Source organism: Bubalus bubalis, chromosome 7, assembly GCF_019923935.1.
Source record: "Bubalus bubalis isolate 160015118507 breed Murrah chromosome 7, NDDB_SH_1, whole genome shotgun sequence".
NCBI classification, from domain to species: Eukaryota; Metazoa; Chordata; class Mammalia; order Artiodactyla; family Bovidae; genus Bubalus; species Bubalus bubalis.
This window is the reverse complement of record NC_059163.1, coordinates 22,471,456-22,492,832: the sequence shown is the minus strand read 5'-3', so window position 1 is coordinate 22,492,832 and position 21,377 is coordinate 22,471,456. Positions and strand designations below refer to the sequence as shown.

Genomic DNA, 21,377 nt, shown 5'->3' with positions numbered 1-21,377 from the left:
TCATAAATTCTTTCTCATATCCAAATCTTAGCAATAACTTAAAAATAGGTGGCCCAGTGGTAAAGAATCCTCCTGCCAATGCAGGAGACGTAAGAGACGTGGGTTCGATCCCTGGGTCGGGAAGATCCTCTAGAGAAGGGAATGACACCCCATTCCAGTATTCTTGCCCCGGAAATCCCATGGACAGAGGAGCCTGGCAAAGCTACAGTCCATGGGGTCTCGAAAAAGAGTCGGACTGACTTAGCAACTAAACAACAACAACAACAATTTGAAAATGTTATTAATGTTTCTTTTGTTAATGGATTTATTCACAAGTCCATTTCCAGAAATTTCTGTTTTGAGACACTCTGCAAAAATGGAACTTCAGTTACCAGAGAACTAACCTTGGTAATCTGGTCCTTCACAGCATTGTTTTAGAATGAGACTAGGAGCTCTGATCTGTAGTATTTTGTCTACTAATCCTGGCAGGAGTTTCACCCTTTCAAATTTTGGATTGCAACTGCCTCTCTTCCAAGACTACTCATTTTTATCGAAGTGCGAGTCTACTGAAGTCGTCAGACCTGAACTTGGGGAGGGTAATTTGAGACAGTGTTCCTAGGAGTGAGGCGGGAACCTGAAACCGTAACCAGACACGGGGGTGGGATTAACGCCCCAAACTCCGCACCGGTTTCTAACTGATTGGAAGGGACGAAGTGGGTGGAATCTTCTGACCCTGCCCCCGGGCCTCCGTAGCTAGGGACGCTTCGGCCACGGCAACAGCGATGGATCAGGACGAAGCGTTGACCACCGTGGACAATATAGTCACGCAGTTCAACACCTACGAAGATTTCCTGGACTCGCAGATCACGACCCTGGACTTGTACTACCTGGAGGTAAGGGCAGCCGCCCAGTAGGGTGGCCACCGCCTTTGCGTTCCCTGGGTCCGCGCACGATCCTGAGCCCCCGGGTCGTGGGGTGTTCGCCCCCTGGCGGTAAATCTTGGGGACTGCAGGCGCGGCAGTTTCCCGACCGCGGCTCCAAAGCCACCGCGGTGGAGTGCCGCCGTGTCCGTGTCCCTACCTGCCCCCCGCCCCCTCCACTACCTGGGTCTGAGCGGCATTCCGGCCCCTTTTGTCCGTGGCGCCGCGCAGACCCGTGCCCGTGCGCACGCGCACCACACGCGCCGCGGAACCTCGGTTGTCTGCCCAGCGCCGCCCTCGCCGTCTCCTGGCCGCCCCGCTTCCAAAATCCTCCCTCTCCGAGCTGAGGGGCTGGATTCGGAGACCCGCGGAGACCCTTCCGGGGGCTGCAGTTCAGGTCTGACACCCTGTTTCTTTTCGCCAGTTTGTACCAAAGAACAGAAGGCAGTATCCTTCCAGGTGTATCTCGTGTTCTACTGGGCATTTGGTTCCCAGCTAGTTGGTTCAGAAAGCGCTTTAATTACAGGTACAGTTACAGCTCCCTGTAACTGCAGGCATAAGCTGACTCCTGTTTACCGAGTTGATGGAGCACAACTGTTGTTGACAGTTAAAAAAAAAAGCCTGCAACACAGCAAAATCGGACGTAATTGGGATTGGCTACAGTCCTCTGGCTTCTTAAAGGTGTTGGGGATGGGTGGGGAGCAAGTGGGGGGCTGGGAGGAGGGCAGAATGATTAAGTGCTTGGCCTCCTGGAGGAGAATCAGGGTGGGGTGTGGGTAATGGGCTGCGGGTCCTGAGAAGCAGGATATGGACCGAACGTCCCTGTAGCCCTGATATAGTCCCCAGACCAGGCCGACTAAACGGACACTGACTTGGAAATTCTGCTGTTTTGGAGCCAGACCCCGGACCCCCAAGTTGCCCCATATTTAGGCCAGAGAGAGCAAGCACTGCTATGTGGGTCCACTCCACATGTGAGTCTGAGAAGGATCTGTATCCTGCAGTGAACTCCGCAAATACTTATTCAGCACCACAGTCATTCTGTCTTTTAGTGGATTGACATTTTTGGATTTGGAGTCCAAAATGATCGTATTAAAACTTAGATTTTACTTCAGTGGGGATTCCAAGGTCTGAAAAGTGCTTCTTCAAAACACATTTACGTGCTACATAGGAACATAATTTTTTAATACAATATATTTGACATGTTCACAATGCTTTCATTTATTTGTATATCCTTAGCTGCACTGGGTCTTTGTTGCTGCACTGTAGCTTTCTCTAGTTGTGGTTCTCGGGCTTCTCATTGCTGTTCCTGGGCTGCTTCTTGCCGTGGCTTTTCTTGCTGTGGGAGCACAGGCTCTAGGCGTGAGGGCTTCAGTGGCTGCTGCACAGGCGCTCAGTATTTGGGGCTTGCAGTTCCTGGAGCTTCAGTTCAGTTCAGTTCAGTGGCTCAGTCATGTCCGACTCTTTGCGACCCCATGGACTGCAGCACACCAGGCTTCCCTGTTTATCACCAACTCCTGGAGCTTGCTCAAACTCATGTCCAGGGAGTCGGTGATGCCATCCAACCATCTCATCCTCTGTCATCCCCTTCTCATCCTGCCTTCAATCTTTCTCAGCATCAGGGTCTTTTCCAATGAGGTAGTTCTTTGCATGAGGTGGCCAAAGTATTGAAGCTTCAGCTTCAGCATCAGTCCTTCCAATGAATATTCAGGACTGATTTCCTTTATAATTGACTGGCTTGATCTCCTTGCCGACCAAGGGACTCTCAAGAGTCTTCTCCAACACCACAGTTCAAAAGCCTCAATTCTTCGGCGCTCAGCTTTCTTTATAGTCCAACTGTCACATCCATACATGACTACTAGAAAAACCACAGCTTTGACTAGACAGACATTTATTGGCAAAGTAATGTTTCTGCTTTTTAATATGCTAAGTTGGTCATAGCTTTTCTTCCAAGGAGCAAGAGTCTTTTAATTTCATAGCTGCGGTCACCATCTGCAGTGATTTTGGAGTCCCCCACAATAAAGTCTCTCACTGTTACCCCATCTATTTGCCATGAAGTGATGGGACTAGATGCCATGATCTTAGTTTTTTGAATGTTGAGCTTTAAGCCAACTTTTTCACTCTCCTCTTTCAGTTTCATCAAGAGGCTCTTCAGTTCTTCACTTTCTGCCATAAGGGGGTGTCATCTTCATATCTGAGGTTATTGATATTTTTCTTGGCAGTCTTGATTCCAGCTTGTGCTTCATACAGCCCAGCATTTTGCATGATTTACTCTGCATATAAGTTAAATAAGCAGGGTGACAATATACAGCCTTGTCATACTCCTTTCCCAGTTTGGAGCCAGTCCACTGTTCAAACTACTGCATAATTGCTCTCATCTCACATGCTAGCAAAGTAATGCTCAAAATTCTCCAAGCCAGGCTTCAATAGTACGTGAATCGTGAACTTTCAGATGTTCAAGATGGTTTTAGAAAAGACAGAGGAACCAGAGATCAAATTGCCAACATTTGTTGGATCATCGAAAAAGCAAGAGAGTTCCAGAAAAACATCTGTTTTTGCTTTATTGACTATGCCAAAGCCTTTGACTGTGTGGATCACAACAAACTGTGGAAAATTCTTAAGGAAATGGGAATACCAGACCACCTGACCTGCCTCCCTAGAGCTTCAGGCTTCAATAGTTGTGGCACATGGGCTCAGTGGTTTCAGCTGGAGGGCTGTAGAACACGGGCTCAGTAGTTGTGGCTCATGGGGTTAGTTGCTCTGAGGCATGTGGAATCTTCCCAGCCAGGGATTGAACCTGCACCCCCTGCATTGGTAGGTGGATTCTTACCCAGTGTGCCACCAGGGAAGTCCAGGAACATAATTTTAAGGAAGTAGAAACATCTCACTTTGGTCCTATCTTTTCCATGAACAAATTGTGTGACCTTGGGCAGAAAATTTGATCTTTATGTGTTAAAAAAAAGCTGGGTGGTATTTCCAACATATTTTCTGACTTCAAAATCAAGCTTTTAATATTTTATACAGATAATATAAAGTTAAAATCATGAAGGTTCAGTTTTATGCCTTGCAATGGAAGTCACTGAAATAAATGAGGGGCAAAAGGTAGTGGGGCCAAACAGTGTTTGAATGTAAAATTTTGAATATCTAAATAAATAATAATGAAATATAGACAATAAATACCCCAATAGGATATAATTATCTTTGTAGCACATGTGCACAATTGCCAAGCTTCAGCTTAATATTGTTAAGAAAGGTTTCAATTTTTTTTAAGGCAGAGTTTTTCATGTGAGTTAGCAATGAAACTTATTGATTAGAAGTGAGAAATTAAAACTTTGTGTTATATTAATCATAATTTCAAAGGTCTCCAAAATGGAAAATGATGACTATGTTTGGGGGAAAGGTAAAGAAATTTACTTTTAAATTTGATGTTAGTTAAGCCATTTGCTGTCAGCCAACTTCTTTCACTGGCCACTTTAGTGCTGGCATGATGGGCACATGGAGGAAGACGGAGGCTACACATGGGCCCAGTGGCATGGGTGCCCTCTTGCAAAGGCTGATGTTGCTGAATATCTGACTCAAATGACAGGCGTTTGACTGGCAGCAACCAAGTTGAATACCTGCAATATTGCACCATTTCTCAAGGGAACCAACCAACCACTTGGTGGCAAATTGACCACATTGGCCCCTTCAACCTTGGAAAGGTCAACAGTTCAATCTGATAGGAACAGATACATTTGGTAGTAATGGATTTGCCTCTTCTGGCTGTAGTCATAAGTCTGCTCCACTATCTAATGGCCTATGGAGTATTTTTTTCATTACTATGGAGTATTTTTTTTTTTTCTCTTGGAAAAACCTTTTAAATATCATGAAACTATATCAAATGTTTTTCCCTTTCATGATGGAGGTAGTCATGGGTAACTAACCTGCTACCAAGTGGCTGGCTAATCCCTAAGACTTGGGCTTTTCATTTTCTTTTCCCAAAGCATTCAACATGCTTAGAAGCAACCAATGCCATTATCTTTCTTATTGCCACTAAATGATACTCTGGCAAAAAACACGTGGTTACCCAAAGCCCTGACTTCACTGCAGGTCTGTAAAGTTGATAAATCAAAACTTGGCCTCTGCACGTCACTGACTACAGCAAAATCTTTTCTACTGTAAAGAGGGCTTGTAATACCTTTAATAAGGTCAGAGAACCAATTCTAGGTAACCTAGAACCATTCAATCTGTCCTTTAAATTTCCATTCCTCTGGAATCATTGCCAGTAGCCAACTGTGACTCATTCAGGGTTCACTAAAAGAAGCAGAACATGCACACATACACACACATACACACACACACACACACAAGTAGATGCAAATATGTGTGTGTCATGTATGTTTACTTTTTTATAGAGATTTTCCCCTGCACCATTATGAGAACTGTTTAAATGGTTGATGAAGGGCTGTTTCTTTAGTGTCTGGAACCTGAAGTCATTAGGACAGACAGCCAGGAAGTAAAGTTACATGAGAAGTGGGGGAAACTAGGGGAAATGGACCTGTAAAAGTACGCTAGAATTCAAAAGGACAAACTGGAACTTGGATCAGGCTGTCACCTGTTCTACACTTCGAACTTTGATGGTAGGAAGAGATCTGCAGAAGAAGCTAATATCTTTAGTCACAGAGATAAACATACTCATACACCTGACCCAGGAGTTGGAGGAGGTAAAGGAGAAGATCCTGTAAGAGCTAGAACAACATGGTTGCTCTTCTTCTATCATCCAAATCTATTGCAAATGTCTCTTGGGGTCCAACCTAACTGTAACTAACTAAGGAAGGAAAGTTATGGAAACAAGGCTCTAACTTAGTTAAGTTGACAGAATACAAATTCACTGCATCTGTCACATTTTACTTTTCACAAGGAGACTGAATTAAAGTCTAACTTACATACTTAAAAATTAATAAAATGAAAATCATGTAATTTTCATAAGTCATTTATAGGATTTGTATAGCCCTGACATCAGTCCAGAAAATGATAGCACAAAATGGAAAGCTAAAGACTAATTTTACTAACTGAGTGAGAAATGAATCTAGAAATATAATAAGAAACAATAGATCATATTGGGGGCCGGCGTGAGGCACTCCGCCCATGAGGCACTCCGCCCATGGCAAGATCAGAGACTGCTAAATACTACTCTTAAGTAGTATGGTTTATCATATGAATGCAAAGATGAACTCAGACAGGAAGGATTTTACTTCTCATCAGAAGTAATACAAGCCGTGGTATAATGGGATAACATTCTCTAAAGTGCTGAAAGGTTAAAAAGTCAACCTGTAACACTAATCCAGCAAAAATGTCTTTCAAAAATTAAGTGAGATAACTGAAGAAATCAAAGAGAAAACAACAAGTTCCTGAAAAAGATAAAAGAGAAGACCAATAATCCAAAATCTAGGGGATGAAAGCAAAAGCAGTTCTAAGAGGGAAGTGTATAATGAAAGAAGCTTTTTAGGAAACAAGAAAAATCCCAAATAAGCAACCTAAACTTGCACTTAAAGGAACTAGAAAAAGACAAACAAACAAAACCTGAATTGAGTAGAAACAAAGAAACTGTAAAGATCAGAGCAAAAAATAAGTGAATAGAGACTAGAAAAACAATAGAAGAGATCAATGAACTTAAGTTATTTCTTTGAAAGATAAATAAAATTGATAAACTTTTAACCAGTCTTATCAAGTGAAAAAGAGAGAAGGTCCAAACAAATAAAATAAAAAATAAAGAAGGAAATGTTATAATTGATACAACAGAAATACAAAGGATTGTTTAAGAGATTACTATGAACAACTGTATGACAATAAAATGGACAACCCTGTAGAAATGGACAAATTCCTAGAAATGTACACTCTCTCAAGTCTGAACCAGGAAGAAATAGAAAATATGAACATACCAATTACCGGTAATGAAATTGAATCAGTAATAAACTAACTCTCAGCAAACAAAGTCCAGGAGCAGATAGCGTCTCAGGTGAATTCTACCAAGCATTTGGGGAAGAGTTAACTCCTGTCCCTTTCAACACTTCAAAAAATTAAAGCAGAAGTAATGCTTCCAAACTCATTCTGCAAAGCCAACATCACCCAGATACCAAAACTGGACAAAGATATCACACACAGAAAAGAAAATTATAGATCAATATCCTCAAAAATCCTCAACAAAATGTTAGCAAACTGAATTCAATAATACATTAAAAGGATCACACACCATGGTCAAATGGGATTTATTCTAGAGATACAAGGATGGCTCAATATTCACTAATCAAAGGGCTTAATATTCACTAATCAAATTTCATTCAACAATTTATTAATATGATGTTATTAACAAATTGCTGAATGAAAAAGATATGATCATTTCAATAGATGTAGTAAAAAGCTTTTGACAGTATTCAGTATCCATTTCTGATAAAGACTCTCAACAAAGTAGGTATAAAGGAAACATACATCAAAATAATAAAGGCTATATATGACAAACCCCCAACTGTCATCATACTTAACAGTAGAAAGTTGAAAGCATTTTATCTAAGGTCAAGGATAAGAGAAGGATGCCCACACTTGCCACTTTTGTTCAACATAGTATTGTAAATCCTAGTCATACTGATTAGAGAAGAAAAAGAAAGCAAAAGAATACAAATTGGAGAGGAAGAAGTAAAACCACCACTCTTTCCAGGTGATATGATACTATACATAATAAATCCTCAGTCATGTCCAACTCTTTGAGACCTCATGGACTGTAGCTTGCCAGGCTTCTCTGTGCATGGAATTCTCTAGACAAGAAAACTGGAGCGGGTTGCCATTTCCTTCTCCAGGGGATCTTCCCAACCCAGGGATTGAACCTAGGTCTTCTGCGTTGCAGGCAGATTCTTTACTGTTTGAGCCACCAAAGAAGCATTGCAGTGGATTCTTTATCATCTGAGCTACCAGGGAAGCCCCAATAAATCCTCAGACACCATCAAAAAATTATGAGAACTCATCATAAGATTAAGTAAAATTGCAGTATACAAAATTAATATGCAGAAACCTGTTGCTTTTCCATATGCTAACAGTGAACTATCTGAAAGGGAAACTGAAAAAACAATCCTGTTTGTAACTGCATTAAACAGAACAGAATACTTAAGAATGAATTTAACTAAGCAGATAGATTACCTGTACTTGGAAAACCATAAGACACTGATGAAGGAAACCAAAGACAACACAAACAGATGGAAAGATATACAGTGCTCATTGGTTGGAGGAATTAGTATTGTTAAAATGACTCTACTACCCAAGACAATCTACAGATTCAGTGCAATCCCTATTAAAATACCAGTGGGATTTTTCATAGAACTAGCACAAATTCTAAAATTTTATGGAAACACAGGAGACGTCAAATATCTAGAGCAACCTTAATATAGAAAGAACTGGATTTAAAACTATACTGCAAGGCTGTGGTAATCAAAATAATATAGTATTGGCACAAAAGCAGACACAGATCAATAGAACAGAAGAGTGAGCCCAGAATGAACCCAGACTTTAGTGGGCAATTAATCTATGACAAAGAAGACAAGAATATACAATGGGAAAAGACAGCCTCTTCAATAAATGCTTTTGGGAAAACGCAACAGCTGTGTGCAAAAAGGTCAAACTGGAGTACTTTCTTATACTATGTACAAAAATAAATTCAAAATGGATTATAGACTTAAATGCAAGACTTGAAACTATGAAACTTCTAGAAGAAAGCATAACCTGTACATTCTTTTACGTTGGTCTGGGAAATACATTTCTGGATATATCTGCCCAGGCAAGGAAAACAAAAACAAAAATAGGCAAATGGTACTACATCACATTAAAAGGCTTTTGCATAGAAAAAGAAACTATCAGCAAAACAAAAGGCTGCTTAGTTAATGGGAGAAGATATTTGCAGATGATACATTTGAGAAGGGATTAATACCCAAAATATACAAAGAACTCATACAATTCTACATCAGAAAAACCCAAACAAGATGATTAAAGAAATGAGAGATAATCAGAATAGACATTTTCCACAGAAGATACACAAATGGCCAGCAGATGTATGAAAAGTTGCTTGGTGTCACTAGTCATCAGTTCAGTTCAGTTTAGTTCAGTCACTCAGTTGTGTCCAACTCTTTGCGACCCCATGAACCGCAGCACGCCAAGCCTCCCTGTCTATCACCAACTCCAAGAGTTTACCCAAACTCATGTCCATTAAATCGGTGATGCCATCCAACCATCTCATCCTCTGTCGTCCCATTCTCCTCCTGCCCTCAATCTTTCCCAGCATCAGGGTCTTTTCAAATGAGTCAGCTCTTCACATCAGGTGGCCAAGTATTGGAATTTCAGCTTCAGGATTGTTCCTTCCGATGAATATTCAGGACTGATCTCCTTTAGGATGGACTGGTTAGATCTCCTTGCAGTCCAAGAGATTCTCAAGAGTCTTCTCCAACACCACAGTTCAAAAGCTCAATTCTTTGGCGCTCAGCTTTCTTTATAGTCCAGCTCTCACATTCATACATGACTACTGGAAAAACCATAGCCTTGACTAGATGGACCTTTGTTGACAAAGTAATGTCTCTGCTTTTTAATATGCTGTCTAGGTTGGTCATAACTTTCCTTCCAAGGAGTAAGCATCTTTTAATTTCATGGCTGCAGTCACCGTCTGCAGTGATTTTGGAGACCCCCAAAATAAAGTCAGCCACTGTTTCCACATCTATTTGCCATGAAGTGATGGACCGGATGCCATGATCTTAGTTTTCTGAATGTTGAACTTTAAGCCAACTTTTTCACTCTCCTCTTTCACTTATATCAAGAAGCTCTTTAGTTCTTCTTCACTTTCTGCTATAAGGGTAGTGTCAACGGCATATCTGAGGTTATTGATGTTTCTCCCCGCAATCTTGATTCAAGTTTGTGCTTCATCCAGCCCAGCATTTCTCATAATGTACTCTGCATATAAGTTAAATAAGCAGGGTGACAATATACAGCCTTGACATATTCCTTTTCCTATTTGGAACCAGTCTGTTGTTCCATGTCCAGTTCTAGCTGTTGCTTCCTGACCTGCATACAGGCTTCTCAAGAGGCAGGTCAGGTGGTCTGGTATTCCCATCTCTTTCAGAATTTTCCACAGTTTATTGTGATTCACGCAGTTGAAGGCTTTGGCATAGTCAATAAAGCAGAAATAGATGTTTTTCTGAAACTCTCTTGCTTTTTCGATGATCCAGCGGATGTTGGCAATTTGATTTCTGGTTCCTCTGCCTTTTCTAAAACCAGCTTGAACATCAGGAAGTTCACAGTTCACGTATTGCTTAAGCCTGGCTAGTCATCAGGGAAATGCAAATCAAAACCACAAGGTAACACCTCACAAATTTCAGAATGGCTGTTATCAAAGACAACAAATAACAATTATTGATGAGGATGTTGAGAAAAGGGAAACTTCATGCAGCGTTGAAGAGCGTGTAAATTGCTGCAGTCACTGTGGAAAAGAGTATGGAGACTCCTCAAGAATTTAAAACTAGAGCTACCATATGATCTATCAATTCTACTCCAAACAAAATGAAAATATTAATTCAAAAAGACATAGGCATCCCTATGTTCATTGCATTATTATTTATATTAGCCAAGATATGGAAACACCTAAGTGCCATCAACAGATGAATGAATAAAGAAGATGTGGTTACAATAGAACATTACTTAGCCATAGAAAAGAATGAAATCTTGCCATTTCTGCCAACATGGATGGACCTAGAGGGCATTATGCTAAATGAAATAAATCAGACAGACAAAGACAAATACTTCTTGATCTCACTTATATGTAGAATCTAGAAAATCAAAACAAATGTACAGCTATGTTTAACAAAACATAAGTAGAGTAATAGATACAGAGAACAAAACAGGTGATTGCCAAACGGGAATGAATTGGAGGAGAGAAATAGATGAGGGATATTAAGAGATAAAGACTTCCTGGTGCACAGAATTGCATGAGTCGTGGGTATGAAATGTACAGTGTGGGGAATAGAGTCAATAACTATGTAATATCTTTGTATGGTGAGATATTTGTTAATTAGACATCATGGTTATTATTTGATAGGAATATGAAATCTCCTTGCTGTGTAACTGGAACTAACAGTGTTATAGGTCACTGTACTTTAAAACAAACAAACAAACATACTTTTAGAAAAAGAGAGCAGATTTGTGGTTACCAGAGATTGAGGAGGGTGGAGGGAGGGGGAATTAAATGAAGGCCAGTGCAAAGGTACAGACTTGCAATTATAAGATGAAAAAGTACTAGGGGTATAATGTACAACATGACAAATACAATTAATGCTGCTTTATATCATTTTTGAAATGTGTTGAGAGTAAATCCTAAGAGATCTCATCCCAAGGGGGAAAAATATGTATTTTTCTATTTCTTTAATTTGGTATCTGTATGAGATAGATGTGAACTAAACTTACTACTGTAATCATTTCATGATGTATATAAATCAAATCATTATACTGTACACCTTGAACTTATATGGTGCTGTATGTCAATTATATCTCAGTAAAACTTGAAGAAAAAATTAAGGTGAAATAAATATTTCTTTAGTTAAAAAAAAAAGCCAAGATAACTTGTTGTTAGCAGGCCTATTAAAAAAATATTGATTTTATTTATTTGGCTGTGCCAGGTCATAACTGCAACACAAAGACATGTGAACTCAACAAGTTGTGGCGTGTGAACACCTAAGTTGCAGGATGTGGGGTCTAGTTCCCTGACCAGGGATTGAACCTGGGCTCCCTGCAACGGGAGCATGGCATCTCAGCCACTGGACCACCAGGGAAATCCCTTAGCAGACCTTTCCTACAAGAATTGTTAAAGTTTTTGAGGTAGAAGGAAAATCGTGTATCTGTAAGAAAGTTGGATCTACACAAAAGAATGAAAATCACCAGAAATGCAAATGAGTGAATGAATATGTGAATGAATAAAACTATTTTATTTCTGTTTCTTTAAAGATAAGTTATTTAAAGATGATTAACCATTTAAAGTAGAGAGATGACTTGTGATTCCACCAGTTAGAACATGGTTATGGTTAAATGGGGAAACAACTTCAACTTTCTTCTTGATCTTGTCATTTTTTATAATACAAAGAAGGCTGAGCACCAAAGAATTGATGCCTTCGAACTGTGGTGCTGGAGAAGACTCTTGAGAGTCCCTTGACTCTCAAGGAGAGAGATCGAACCAGTAAATCCTAAAGGAAATCAACACTGAATATTCATCGGAAGGACTGATGCTGAAGCTGAAGCTCCAGTAATCTGGCCACCTGATACGAAGAGCTGGCTCATTGGAAAAGACCCTGATGCTGGGTAAGATTTAAGGCAGGAGGAGAAGGAGTTGACCGAAGAGATGGTTGGATGGCATCACCGACTCAATGGACATGAGTTTGAGTAAGCTCCAGGAGATAGTGAAGGACAGAGAAGCCTGGCATGCTCCAGTCCGTGGTGTCATAAAGAGTCAGACATGATTTAGCGACTGAACAACAACATATTTGTGTCAATGAGCACAGAACTAACCAAATGATTCAGTGTGGCTCTGGCAGGGTACACAACAATAATTCACTCCATATGCAAAGTTAATAGTGCAGTTGGGTTGGGTTTAATTCAATCACTGATGAATTATATGTGATGAACCATGGTTCCTTATACCTGGCTGGTTAGTTCCATAGCACACTGTGGTATAGAGCAGAAAGAGGTATAAGAAAAAGAAGAACTAGTCAATACAGCAACTTTTTAATGGTCTTTATTATATAAAATGCTCTGTTGACCACAGGCAACTTATGTTTTGCTGCTAGAAGAACCCCACAGTCTCACAGAGCTCAGCTATGAATTCTTCCCGTGAGCTTACTTTTAGTAATGTATTTAAGAAAATTTATACTCAAGTCATCTCATTTTTTGTAAGTCAAACTCAAAATCTGCATCCCTTTTCTATTAAATGTTGACTCCACTAGGTGGAGGCATTTGCTCAGTTTTGTGGTTCAGAGGAACGTAGCCTGGGATAGAGAGTATACTGAGCAGGGGAACAAGTCAAGAAAGAGCCCTGGCAAGCCCTGCTGCTTTGCATTGTCTTCACTTGGCAAATGTACCCATATTGCTACACAGGTTTCAGTATTTGCTTTTAGTGTTTAGCAAAGCAAAGTAGTCAGGTTTTCCATGTTGATAGTATCTGAATTTTTTATTTTGTTTGAGTAGTTTGAACTTTAAAATAGCCACTGTGGGTTGAATAGATTATTAACCATGAATTAAGTTTTCTCATTTTAATTCTGCTAGACAGAAAGTGAAGAAGAACTAAAGAGCCTCTTGATGAAGGTGAAAGAGGAGAGTGAAAAAGCTGGCTTAAAGTTCAACATTCAGAAAACTAAGACCATGGCATCTGGTCCCATCACTTCATGGCAAATAGATGGGGAAACAGTGGAAACAGTGGCTAACTTTATTTTTTTGGGCTCCAAAATCACTGCAGATGGTGACTGCAGCCATGAGATTAAAAGACGCTTACTCCTTGGAAGGAAAGTTATGACCAACCTAGACAGCATATTCAAAAGCAGAGACATTACTTTGTCAACAAAGGTCCGTCTAGTCAAGGCTATGGTTTTTCCAGTGGTCACGTATGGATGTGAGAGTTGGACTATAAAGAAAGCTGAGCTCCTAAGAATTGATGCTTTTGAGCTGTGGTATTGGAGAAGACTCTTGAGAGTCCCTTGGACTGCAAGGAGATCTAACCAGTCCATCCTAAAGGAGATCAGTCCTGGGTATTCATTGGTAGGACTGACGCTGAAACTGAAACTCCAATACTTTGGCTACCTGATGGGAAGAGCTGACTCATTGGAAAAGACCCTGCTGTTGGAAAGATTGAGGGCAGGAGGAGAAGCGGACGACAGAGGTTGAGATGGTTGGATGGCATCACCAACTCAATGGACATGGGTTTGGGTGGACTCTGGGAGTTGGTGATAGACAGGGAGGCCTGGCGTGCTGCAGTTCATGGGGTCGCAAAGAGTAGGATATGACTGAGTGACTGAGCTGAACTGAACTGAACTGAGACAGTTCTTACATTCAGCAGTGATGTATTAAGTGAGGGTCTGTAACAATAAAATAAATGCTATTTTCACGATATTACAGACATTTTCTGTTTAATTAAGATGGTAATATAAGGGATAATATAAAATGTTAATATACATATTGTTATATAATACTTAGGGGTTTCCTAGGTGGCAGTAGTGGTAAAGAACCCGCCTGTTAATGCAGGAGATGTAAGAGACATGGGTTTGGTCCCTGGCTCCAGAAGATCCCCTAGAGGAGGGCATGACTACCCACTCCAGTATTCTTGCTGGGAAAATTCCATGGACAGAGAAGCCTGGTGGGCTAGTGTCAATAAGGTCACACAGAGTCAGACACAACTGAAGTGACTTAGCGTGCATGCACAGACAAGTAATACTTAAGCCTTTATATCAGTAACTTCTGGTAAAATATCACCTCTTCAGTGGGGAGATGCTTGTCTCTTTTGAATATGCTATGCAAGTAACAGAAATGTGTGTGACAATTTTTAAAATAACTGAAATATAAAAGGTCCAGAGAATTGTAGGGAAATATATATATATATATATATATATATATATATTTTTTTTTTTTCAGTTTGAAGCTTTTTGTGGTCATCTTGGGTTTCTACTTCTCTGTTTTTATTGGTACCGACATTATATGGAAACAATATCCTTCTACTCAAATAGGAAATTCATCTGCTCTTTGCTTTGTATTTGAAGTTATAATGCCCTGTGTCATCAGTTAATGGACTTCAAGGAAGTAGCTCTCTGAAGTATTGAACTTTCTGAAAGCAATCCAGTTTTCTTTTTTGTGCAGTTGCTTTTTATAAAGTCTTTTTTGTGTAAATACTGTTGTCTTGTATAAGTACTATTGTCTCTAAGTTTTATTGTTTTAAGAATACTTTATTAATTATCTACAGCTCTTCTCATAAATTGATTAAAAACATAACAGACTTTTGTCTTCCAATCCCTTAGAGGAAATTTAGTGCATGATGTTATTATCATTTTTTTGTCCCATCTTACATCTCTGGGAAAGGGATGACAAATCAGATGTTTATAAAATTACTGTTGGAAAGAATTCCAACTTTTCATGTCTAACATATCTTGTCTCATATTTAAATAACACATTTGCTTTTTCATTTGAAACAATTATTCCGTATACATTGATAAAACGTCTCATTCATCCACAAACCTAACAATCGATCTTCTTTTCAGGATGAAGGTCTGGCCCGCCAGTTGGTGGAGCTAGGCTACCGAGGTACTGGAGAGGTGGTGAAAAGAGAAGATTTTGAAGCAAGGAAGGCAGCGATAGAGATTGCAAGGTTGGCTGAAAGAACTCAGAAAAAGTAAGTGTCCATGTTCCAAACTGATTTTATATTACATTGTAGAGTTTGTGAAAAAAATCCAGTTTTGTTGGCATTGTGGTAATTTAGAAGCACTGGTTGGAACTGGTAGAACTTGGAATATTCTAAGCATGTGTTGTGCAGATCAGGGATTGGAGGAACTGTGGTATGGTTGCAAGAAAGCCACAGGCAACTGTGAGCTACTAATTTAAAAAATATAGATACTGAAATATGGTCATCATACCAATAAAGTCCTATTAAAACACAATTCTATATAATTGGCTTTACACAAAAACTGCGAGTGATTTTTGCCTTTGTACTTTTGAGGCCTGTAAATCTTTGGCTTCATTTACATTCTCACGTTTTTGTAAATACTGATTCACTGGATTCTATTAGCAGTCACTGACTTTTGTTAATGTGACTCATACCTGGTTATATGAAATGTGAATTTAATAAAATACATTAAATGTATTAGGAAAGAGATGTACATCTAAAGTGAATAAACAAGTAAGACAATTTGAAAAAGTCTTGATAAGTAATTATCTATTTTCTTTTTAAAAGTTAATGCTAAAGTTGTAAATGTTGGAGAAGATAATTACTTCGAAATTGGTATATTATTCTTGCTGTTGTTGTTTAGTCATTAAGTCGTGCCTGACTCTTTCTGACCCTATAGACGTAACCTGCCAGGCTCCCCTGTCCATAGGATTTCCCTAACTATGGTTGATTCTTGTTGATGTTTGACAGAAAACAACAAAATTCTGTAAAGCAACTATCCTTAAAAAACAAATAAATTAAAAAAAAAGAATACTGTATCTTCCCAACCCAGGGATCGAACCCACATCTCTTGCTTTGGCAGGCAAAGTTTTTACCAATGAGCCACCAGGGAAGCCCACATTATTCTTAGGTAACATTTAAAAAAATACCCAGTAATTACGAGTAGAAATCTCCCATGGATTTGCTATAAAAATAACATTTGGTAGTGGACTGTGAATCTGTTCTGGAAATGTGCAGTTTTAATGGATCTTTCCATTAAAGTGGTGGTTCTCGTACTTCAGAACCGTAGAATATTGGAATTTAATATGCTGACATTCAGTAATATATTAGTCTTCTGTTGCTGTCATAACACACTGCTACAAACTGCGTGGCTGAACACTACACAAATGTATTTATTCATCGTCCTATAGGTCACAGATCAGAGTACAGTGGCTTGGCTGGATTCTCTGCACTCTATCACAAAGTTGAAATCCTGGTGTTGGCTAGATTGAGTTCTTTTCTGGAGACTCTGAGAATGAATCTGCTTCCACACTCATTTGGGGCTTCTGTGATAGCTCAGTTGGTAAAGAATCCGCCTGCAGTGCAGGAGACCCCTGTTCGATTCCTGGGTCAGGAAGATCTGCTGGAGAAGGTATAGGCTACCCACTCCAGTACTCTTGGGCTTCCCTTGTGGCTTAGCTGGTAAAGAATCCGCCTGCAATGTGGGAGACCTGGGTTCGATCCCTGGGTTGGGAAGATGCCCTGGAGAAGGGAAAGGCTACCCACATACGGGATGGGCCCCACATGTTTCCTCTTGCCCCATGTGGGAGTTCCTTTGTTCTCTTCTCTGCCCAGGTCCATTGTCGTGTTATTGGCAGCAGGGCCAGCAGAGTCTGAACACCAAACATGTCCTATACCTATTATACTGAGGATCACTTTGAAAATATGTGTGAACATCTGCCTGCCTGCCAACTGGTACCAACTTGAAAACATATGATTCTACTATGAGATTATTTGAGTTAGCTTCTCTAATGTGTGGGTGAGCAGCCCCATGCAGATCACAGCCCTATTCTCCAGCAATCATAGAGCACTCATTAGCAGCAAGAGTATGTCACTTTCTTAGAATAGTTTCATGGATAAAAGTGGCTGCTTAAAGATATTGGGAGAGAGTATTTTGCTGGAAGAAAGCACAAGGTTGAAACAAATTCCTTAGTTGTTCGCTTCACAAATACTCATAGACAACCGTGCTGCCCTAGGTGTTATGCTAGGTACGGGGGCTGTTATAGAAGACTTATTAGTCCCTGCCCTCCAGAAAACTGAGGGCTGGATAAAGAAAAGACAGTGATGTTGCTGGTGGGAGTATACATTGGGAAATAGCTTGGTGGTTCTTCAAATAGTTGTCATATGACCCAGTAATCCCACTCCTAAGTGTATATCCAAAGGAATTGAACACTTCAGTTCAGTTCAGTTGCTCAGTTTTGTCTGACTCTTTGCGACCCCATGAATCGCAGCACGCCAGGCCTCCCTGTCCATCACCAACTCCCAGAGTTCACTCAAACTCATGTCCATCAAGTCAGTGATGCCATCCAGCCATCTCATCCTCTGTCGTCCCCTTCTCCTCCTGCCCCCAATCCCTCCCAGCATCAGAGTCTTTTCCAATGAGTCAACTCTTTGCATGAGGTGGCCAAAGTACTGGAGTTTCAGCTTTGGCATCATTCCTTCCAAAGAAATCCCAGGGCTGATCTCCTTCAGAATGGACTGGTTGGATCTCCTTGCAGTCCAAGGGACTCACAAGAGTCCTCTCCAACACCACAGCTCAAAAGCATCAATTGAACACTTAGGTCCACTGAAAAACTTATACACCAGTGTTCATAGCTGGATTATTCATAGCAGCTAGAAAAGGGCAGAAACTCCGGGACTTTCCTGGTGGTTTAGTGGTTAAAACTCTGAGCTTTCACTGCAGGGGGTATGGGTTCAATCCCTGGTCAGAGAACTAAGATCCCACATGCTGCATGGCATGGACAAAAGAGGGAAAAAAGGAAAAAAAATGGGGAAGCAATCCAAATGTCCATCAACTGATGAATGGATAAAAAAATGTAATATACATAGATAACAATGGAATATTATTCAGTCATAAAAAGGAGTGAAATATTCTTCTCTGCTATGACATGAATAAACTTTGAAAATATTAGATTTAGCAAAGGAGGCAGGTAAAAAAGTTTATAAATTATATAGTCCCATTTATGTAAAGTGTCCACAATTGGTAGATCCATAAGGACAAAAGTAGATTTGTGGTTGTTTTTGTCAAGGTCTGGAAGGAACAGTGAAAGAAGAATGATTGCCAGTGGGTATGGGGTGTTTTTCTGGGGTGACAGAATGTTCTGGAAGTAGATATTGGTGATGGTTGTACTGCTTTGTAACTGTATTAAGAACCATTGAATTGTGGACCTTGGAAGTTTGAATATTATGGTTTGTGAATTATATCTCAACTTAGGAAGGCAGTTAAAACAGAAGATAACATATGCTATCATAGGTCTCAGAGCAACACCCTGAAGTAGTACTAAGTCAAGATTTGAATGTGAACAGGGAAGGCTCTTCTTAAGGCATGTCAGCTGAATTTACTTTTAAAGGGCAAGTAGGAGTCAATGAGGAAGACAAGGGTAAGAAGATGGACACACATTCAGTTTGCCTCAATTCATGATAAACTTGCCTTCTTCACAAATCATCCTCTCTACCTCTTTGTCTTAATCTGTACCTAGTCCCTTGCTAAGATGTCCCCCCACGTCCAACCCAAGTTGTACCAACTAGAGGTCACTCATTTCCACATTAACTGGGTTGGTGGCCGTGGTGGTGGTGGGTGAGCTCTGCATTCTCCTAGCTCCCTCAGCCTTTGCTTCAAAGCCCTCTCTGCTTCATTATCACATAAACACCATCTCTCATCCCCCATCCACTGAGATTCATGCCAGCTGGGTAGCTGCAAGGCAGAGACTTTTTGTAAAGGTTGGAAAGAAAGGATGGGATTAGTTTAGCTGGTGTTTACTGAGGTAGCTCCCCTCATAAGTCCTGGAGAATCTCTATTTGTAGTGAGAAGTTCAGTTGATTTCCATGGGTGATAGAGAAAAAGATGTTGACTATATGTACACAGGTTGGATATTGGATTATTGGGATCTAGTTAGTAGTTAATATCTGAGTAGTTATATCTCAGCCTGAACACTCTCCTGGATGACCTTGTAAGATCGTCAGTCTCTTAGCTTTGGACCAGTTTATGTTTTTAGGAGATGAATTAGCTCTTTAAACTGCTTCTGAGATAATGACCTTATTTTTACTGAAATGCAGAATCTGAAACACAGAGGGCATAAATAGTAGCCCTGGAGGAACTGAGAATTGTACTGCTTGGCTGTTGCCATCTTCTTGAGAGACTTTGTGATGCACCTTTGGGAATTCCTGTAAAGGGAGCTTGACAGGCATCTCAGATGCCAAATATATAGGGATCCCTGTGATCTTTCTTGCTGAAATAGAGAGGATATCTGTGGTGGTTTGGGCTTCCCAGGTGGCTCAGTGGTAAAGAATTCACCTTTCAATGCAGAAGATGCAGGAGATCTGGGTTCGATCTTCCCAGGTTGGGAAGATCCCTGGAGGAGGAAATGGCAACCCACTCCAGTATTCTTGTCTGGGAAATCCCATGGGTAGAGGATCCTGGTGAGCTACAGTCCATGGGGTTGCAAAGAGTTGGACATGACTGAGCATGCATGTATGCATAGTGGTTTTGGAGAAGGCCCTATATTCTTCTATCCTCAAGTACATTGGGGACTAAATTTATAAAGTTGGACAAGTCCCCAACCTTTCTTATTCCAACCAATTGTCAGCTTATCATCTGTCCACTATTTCTAAGTGGAGTATGCTTCCTCAATTTATTTTTAAAAATAGGAGTTGGAAGTATCTATTAATTGATAGCATACTTTTCCTGAAGATGATGTTAGATACAAGGTCAAAATTTGTTTTATGATTCACTTTATGATCAAAAGGGAATACCACATGCTAGTGAATTAAATGAATTTCTGCAAGTTTAATGTTTTCTGCTAGTTAACATCTGATTTCTATAAAATGGTTTCACCTTTTCACTTTGTTTCAAGTAGTTTATGCTTTTAAAGTCATTCTTGTGCATTTAATCGCACTCAAGCAAGAAATCTAGAGTTGTGGCTTGTCTGAGATTAGCTTCTCCAGGAAACAGACAGTGGGGGTCAGAAGAGACATTTGCTGGGGAAGGTAACACCTGTGAAAGGGAAAGTGAGGAAGCAGGACTAAGCAGGGTCAGAATCTTCTTTTTTTTTTTTTTTAATATTTATATATTTATTTGGCTGTGCTGGGTCTTCATCGCCACATGTGGGATCTTCAGTCCTGGTTGCGGCACTCAGGATGTTTTTAGTTGTGGCATACAAACTAGTGGCAACATGTGGGACTGAGTTCCCTGACCAGGCATCAAACCGGGGCCTCCGGCGTTGGGAGCACAGAGTCCCAGCCACTGGACCACCCGGGAAGACCCAGGGTCAGACTCTTTTTTTTTTTTGGCCAGTAAACAACTTAGTCTTTTATTTGCCCAAGGCCAGCTGTTGCAGGCATTGAGGCCCCAAGACTTCCAGAAGGGATGGGGGAGGGGGGTGAGCCATCCTGCCTCCCAGGTGCTGCCTGCCCCATCCTGCTTCCTGCAGGAGATGGGAGAGTAGATAGAGTGGACACTTGCACTATCAAGTATGTCCTCAGTTTTGTGTGTGTGTCAGTCGCTCAGTCGTGTCTGTCTCCATGACGTCATGGACTGTAGCCCACCAGGTTCCTCTGTCCAAGGGATTCTTCAGGCAAGAGTACTGGAGCATCAGACTCTTGATACCAAAGTTACAAAGACTCTCCCAGCACCTCAGAAAGCTCCAGAGTAAAGGCTGTTTGTTAAAGTTTGGGTGAAGCGTTCAGGCCCTTAGTACCTCTTTTGCGTCTAGTCATTGCCTGAGGGTTGCCCTCCAAGTGTGATCTCAGCTTGAAAATGAGGCAGATCCTGGAAGGGTTAACAGCTGGAGGCTGTCATTTCAGCATCTTCCCACAGTCAGGCAGCGAGGCCTTTTTCCAAGGGGTATCTGAGTGCTGCATCCCCATGCCTGCTATGGATCACCCCATGCGATGTATGGATCCATTTTATGCTTGCAGGGAGCAGCTCTTCCACAGCACCAAGGGCCTTTCTCCCAGGGAGGTCATTCACAGGAGGAGACTTAGTGGGATGAGCTACAGTCCCCATCACTGCTGTTGGTTTGGGG

The 21,377-nt window shown here is 40.7% G+C and overlaps 1 protein-coding gene across 2 annotated transcripts in view; it reads left to right on the top strand.

Moving 5' to 3' along the window:
* The first annotated feature begins 253 nt into the window (after window positions 1–253).
* CFAP299 (cilia and flagella associated protein 299) overlaps window positions 254–21,377 on the top strand; it is a 707,989-nt gene continuing 686,865 nt past the window's right edge. The window contains exons 1-2 of one of the 2 annotated variants that reach the window (XM_025289842.2): window positions 254–872; window positions 15,194–15,324. In XM_025289842.2, coding sequence (XP_025145627.1) covers window positions 762–872; window positions 15,194–15,324 — 242 coding nt within the window. In that variant the 5' untranslated portion in view covers window positions 254–761. The remainder of the gene's footprint in view (window positions 873–15,193; window positions 15,325–21,377) is intronic. The other variant, XM_025289841.2, reaches the window with a different exon arrangement.